The following is a 5967-nucleotide window of genomic DNA, read 5'->3' on the forward strand; positions in this document are numbered from 1 at the left end:
CACACACACACACACACACACACACACACACACACACACACACACACGGGAGTGTCCTTGTGTTATGGCTCTTCACTTGTCAGCCACCTTGTGTACAAGTGATCTCAATGATGCCATTACTGTAATGTCTACTCCAGAAGTACCAGTCTGAGTGTGCTGCTGCCACATTTACAACATAAAGGGTCCTTAAACACAGACGACCCTTGAGAGTCAGGGTAAATGTAGAAAAGGTATCATAAAGTTGTAAGCAACGGGGCAATGGCACCAAGTGGGACAAAGCTGTAGTGTTTAGTTAGAGGGAGTAAAGTTGTGTGATTACACAGGGATAGTGTTTAGTAGGGATGCACAATATTGGATTTTTGACTGATATCTTATATGCCGATATGTTAAAACTTATTTGGTCGATAACCAATACCAATACCAATAAAGTCCGTGCTCAATAATCCAGGTATACAATCCAACATTTTTCAGTCAGGTCATCTGGACAGTTTCTTTTTTTTTTTTTGTGCTGAAACCTTTAAAAAAGGTAAATCTTGTCCTCTGGACATTCAAAAAACAAAACAAAACAAAAAATAAAAAAGTAGAAATGTTTTGTCTTTCATCCAAAAGACTTCCTCAGCTTGAGGTGTTGTATGAAGCTGTCTTATAAATGGCACCTTCTCAGAGTGGATACAGCACTGAATACAGCACCTCAGACTGAGGAAGTCTTTCGGATGAAAGACGAAACGTTTCTACATTTTTTTTTTTTTTGTTGTTATTTGAATGTCCAGATGACCAGATTTACCTTTTTTTAGATTTTTCTACCTGGATTATTGAGCATGCATCAGGATATTTGTGCTGATATGTTTCGCCTTCAATCCGGAAGGCTTCATCAGTCAAGGAAACATATAACAAAACTGATTCTTCCCCCAACAGCTTAATCCAAATTGGAACAAACCAGTTCTGCTTGTGATAAGATGGTCTTTTTGGTACGCCCCCTCCTCCATTGCTGGCCTTCTTCCTTGTTGACAGTCGTACCAAACTGGTTGAAAACAACAAAGTCCATGCTCAGTAATCCAGGTATACACTCCAATACCAATACCAATATTTTTTTCCCTAGACCTACTTACAGAAACTACAGAGTTTTCTCTGCTGTGGAATTAAAACACTACATTATTCTGCATAATCTTTGTCAGTTTGGCCTGCTACCAAATGCAGATGCCAAAAAGGGGTCTGAATATGATGTAACACTTCAACTTATGTCAAATTCATTCATGACATTTACTTTCTCTAACACAGTAGCACTCGAAACAGTGCAAATTTGTACATTTTCACAATCTGAACTCAACCTGTTCACAAGCAACAAGTGAAAAGTGCATAAGTAGTAGTAGTGCATTAATATATATATATACTTGACAATTTCTTAAGTTAAAAATTTACTTAAAACAGAAGCCTTTTAAATTGGTGAGTTACTTTGATGGAATGGCTGATGTCCGTTATTTAACTTTATTGCCAATATTAACCAATATCGATACCATGCCAATAATATCGTGCATCCCTAGTGTTTAGATATAATTTATCAGGCTTTACCTGTACACAGTGCTCATATCATTACAACTCATGCAGTTTGCTTTGGTTAGCCACCTTGTTTAAATGTTTTTTTTTCTTCTAATTTAGTTTAAATGAGGCTTTCTATCAAATCAGCTGTGCAACGTTTACTTGCAAGCAGTGAAACGTTTGGTTTAATCGTCATGCTTTCAGTTATATTTATTAGTGTTTTTGCTTGTAATTTAATTATGTTTTACTAACAGCTAATGTGAATGGATGCATTTTCATTTAATATTAATTTTGTACCGTTTTAACAGTATCTTATGGTGTGTTTTGTTTTATTGATTGATTTTTTTAATCAGTTATTTTATTGTTGTCACTGTTGCCTCCTATTTATTCTTACATTATCATGCTTAAGTCGTTTTGTAAACTTGTTGTAATTTGCCTATTGAAAATGCAATAAATAGCCAACAAGCATCAGATTATTTTAGTGGATAATACTGACATAAATATATTTCAAAATTGATTGTAACCTAATTGTTATTCATGCTTTCATTTGTATACGTCAGATGCCTGAAGGGGATTACTTCTGTTTTGTGATTCAGAACAGATCTGAGAGGTCATGACTTCAGAGGAACCATGAGCGTCTGCAGCTGTACACTATTGTTTAAGTTATCAGAGGGTTTTTTCTTTTCCTTTTTCAAATTAGCCACTATTTACACCACATTTGTGCAACGCAGTGTAACTGCAATCATTAACCATGTAAACTAAGAACAAATGATAAATGTATCTGTTTGGACCACTCACATTTTATATGACCCCAAAAAGGTCAAATCCATCTGAAGTCCCTGATCGAAGAGAAGTCATCTGTATAGTTAACACCAAATGGCATAAGAATATTTGACGCTTATGTTTTATACAAAGCATTTCAACTTCTACAAACTGCCCGTGTGTGAGCAGCAGATTGTTATTTAAGCTGACAATGAATCGACTGGTCTGAGAGTGAGGTGGATCTGTGCACGGGGCGCAGCTCGTTGGTTTTACGCTGTTGAATTGTGAAACTTTTAAGTCTCAACATTGTGACAAATAATGCAGATGGTGTTTTTCTAATTGAATATGTGTGTGCTTTTGCTATCAGGAGAAACTAATACATTTGGCAGAACAAAGATGTTGGTGGTGAAGCACTGATATCTATCATTTATGCTTTATATGGTAGATACTGCAGCACAGTGGCACAACTGGTAGAGCTGCTGCCTCTCAGCGAGCAGGTCCTTGGTTCAAACCCCGGTCCAGGGGCCTTTCTGGGTGGAGTTTGCATGTTCTCTCCGTGCAAGCGTGGGTTTTCTCCGGGTGCTCCGGTTTCTTCCCACAGACCAAAAACATGCATGTTAGGCTGATTGGTAACTCTAAATTGTCCCTAGGTGTGAGTGAGAGAGAGAATGGTTGTTTGTCTCGTTTGTGTCTATGTGTCTCTGTGATGGACTTGCGACCCGTCCAGGGTGTACCCCGTCCCTCGCACAGTGATTGCTGGACAGGGGCACCAGCGACCCCCGTGACCCAAAATGGAATAAGCGGGTAAAGATAATGGATGGATGGTAGATGCTCTCTTGCCACATGTTGGACTCTGCAGCGTGAAACTAGGACACTAGCTGCACCGACAGACAAGACTGCATGCAGCGCAGCATTCCCTCTCGTTTCTCCCTCCATGTTCAAAGACAGCAGTCACTGTGATTATAGAGACATTTTGTCCTTCTGAAATGTCACCTTCCAGCTTGTACATCCTAAAAAAAAATATAAGGATGTTTATTAATTAAATCAGACTCTGGGTTAACTCATAGCCAACAATTACCAGTTTATAATTGTGTGTGAGGGTGTGTATTAACACAAAGATCTATTATGGCTACATACTATGTCTCTATCAATAAACCAGTACATCCTAGTACTTTTTACTTAACATAATAAGGAACGACCGCACCTCTTCTAATATCAACTGCATCATTGTTTTGACAAATTTGCATTAGAGTTTCGACTCTTTAGGGGCAGCTGTGGCTGAGTGGTTAGAGCAGTCGTCCTCCAATGGGAGAGTTGAAGGTTCGATTCCACCAGCAGTCACATGTTAAAGTGTCCCTGGGCAAGACACTGAACCCCTCATTGCCTCCGATGTGTGTCCCATCGGTGTCTGAATGTGATAAAGCTCTGATTAGTCTTTGTGTAGATATAGTACAGTGCTGTATGAATGGGTAAATGAGGACACAGGTTGTGTTGTAAAGTTATTTGAGTATATTCATAAGGTAGAAAGGTGATATATAAGTACAGTCCATTTACAATTTATTCTTTTTTATTCATCTTTTACTTTTAGATGCAACAACCGTACCCAGTGTGCAGTGGTAGCAGGCCCTGATGTTTTCCCCGATCCCTGCCCGGGAACATACAAATACCTGGAAGTCCAGTACGAGTGTGTTCCTTACAGTAAGTACTTTAAAACGTATTCCATTAAAATGTCTCTAACATTATTCACAAGTATCAGAGTTCATTTACTCATGGTGGATTTGACTAAAATGAGTACAGAATACTGACAACTTGAAAATAAAGTTGTTTTTTTTAATATATATTATTATTTTGGGTATTTGCTGTAGTTTTGGAAGTAGCTACAGTTTTGCAATATTTTTTAGTAACAATATGCGAAACATATTTTGATACAAAGTCATCTGGACATTACATTCTGGGAAATCTGACAGAGGAAGAATGGAAAAAACAAACGGGAGCTGAATATATGATCATTGAACCAGCCTGTGAGGCTGTTTTCACTAAATGTTTGTTTTTTTTACCCCAAAAAACAAAATCTAGGTTACGGCTAGCAGCTTAATAAATGCAAAGGGGATCAGCGTGGAGACTTTGTGGATTAAAGATATCTTTTTGTCCTTGATCTTTATTTACACTGTATCAAAGCTAAGAGTGTTTGTCCACAAGCAAAATTTGATGTCTGGTTTTCTTTTTTTTTTAGAAGTTGTCTCGTTGTGCTGTTTAGTTGCTTTTCCATTCCAGCAGACATTACAATATATTTATTGGCTTTTATTCATAAAGTGTAATAGTCGCAAGTTCAGATGAATGTACACATTCAGAAAGAAACACTCCTAGATAAAGACAGATTTCCCAGATCAACCATGTTCATGGTCGTAGGGAGCTGAATACAATAAGACACAATAATTAAATAGCTGTCACACATCATGATCATAAAGTAACAGCACATTTTACTTTGTACTTGCTCCAAGTACTGCTGAGAAAGGAGTTGGAGCAATAAATGAAACTCAAGCAAGACAATGTTGAATAATAATAATAATAATGTGTTATGTATTGTCATCATTGTATGTTCCCATACAAAGGTGAAATTGGCTCTCTTAATTTAACCCATCCACCCCCAGGTGGAGCAGTGGGCAGCTATTGAAAGCGCCCAGGGAGCAAGTCGGGATAGGGTGTCCTGCTCAGGGACACCTTGAGATGTGCAATGACTGGGGATCGAACCTGGGACTTTCAGGTCTCGAGTCGGCTGCCCTGCCTCTACCCCATCTAAGTGGAACAACAACTCAAATCATAGAGTGTACATTTATGCATATAGATATTTATATACAGCTGTGCTCAACCGTTTACACACTGTGGCAGAATTTATGACTTTTTAGGCCCTTTTTTTACATCAATATACAGTGAATAACACAAAACTTTTCTTTCACTCCTGGTTAGTGGTTGGATGAAGCCTTTTATTAGCAAACGATTGTGTTTGCCTTTTTTTAACATCATAATGACAACAGAATAACCCCGATCAAACATTTAATTACTCTGGAAGTTTTGGCCTGTTAACATACACACAGGCTGACACACACAGGTGTTGATGGCTACTAAAGGTACCATCCTCACCTGAGTTCTGTTTGCTTGTAGTCGGTGAGTGTGTTTAAAAAGTCTGTGTGTTTCTAGACATGTTTCATCCAACGCTGCTCTGATGTTGTTGGATTCTGAGCCACAGGGAAAGCAAAAGAATCATCAAAGCTTCTGCGGGTGAAAAAGAGTTGAACTTTATAAAACAGGAAAAGGATATAAAAAGATATCCAAGCAATTAAGAATGCCAATCAGCAGTGTTCAGATCAATAGCGGCTCCTGAGCAAAGATATTAGTGAGGCGAAGATTAATTTCCTGAATGGCGCAAATTTGACTAATTACTTTACATTTTCTGTGATAAACGTTGGATAGATGTTGCTTAATACTTAATTTATAGTTTGCTTTTTGTTCTTTTTTTTTGTGCACAAACCTGCCACCTTGTTTCTTCCTACTGTGGGACCACATCCACCCCTACTTGGAGAAAACTTATATATTATATATATATATGTAACTTATATATATGTATATACATATACATCTATATATATATATATATATATATATATATAT

General features: G+C 37.7%; 1 protein-coding gene across 1 annotated transcript in view; it reads left to right on the forward strand.

The window, feature by feature from the left end:
• LOC119407525 (adhesion G protein-coupled receptor L3) overlaps positions 1-5967 on the forward strand; it is a 128235-nt gene that overhangs the window by 47919 nt on the left and 74349 nt on the right. Inside the window, exon 3 of the mRNA XM_037674349.1 lies at positions 3887-3996. Within this exon, the coding sequence (XP_037530277.1) occupies positions 3887-3996 (110 nt within the window). The remainder of the gene's footprint in view (positions 1-3886; positions 3997-5967) is intronic.

The sequence above is a fragment of the Nematolebias whitei genome, chromosome 3 (genome assembly GCF_014905685.2).
Source record: "Nematolebias whitei isolate Nwh7 chromosome 3, NemWhi1, whole genome shotgun sequence".
Lineage (NCBI taxonomy): Eukaryota > Metazoa > Chordata > Actinopteri > Cyprinodontiformes > Rivulidae > Nematolebias > Nematolebias whitei.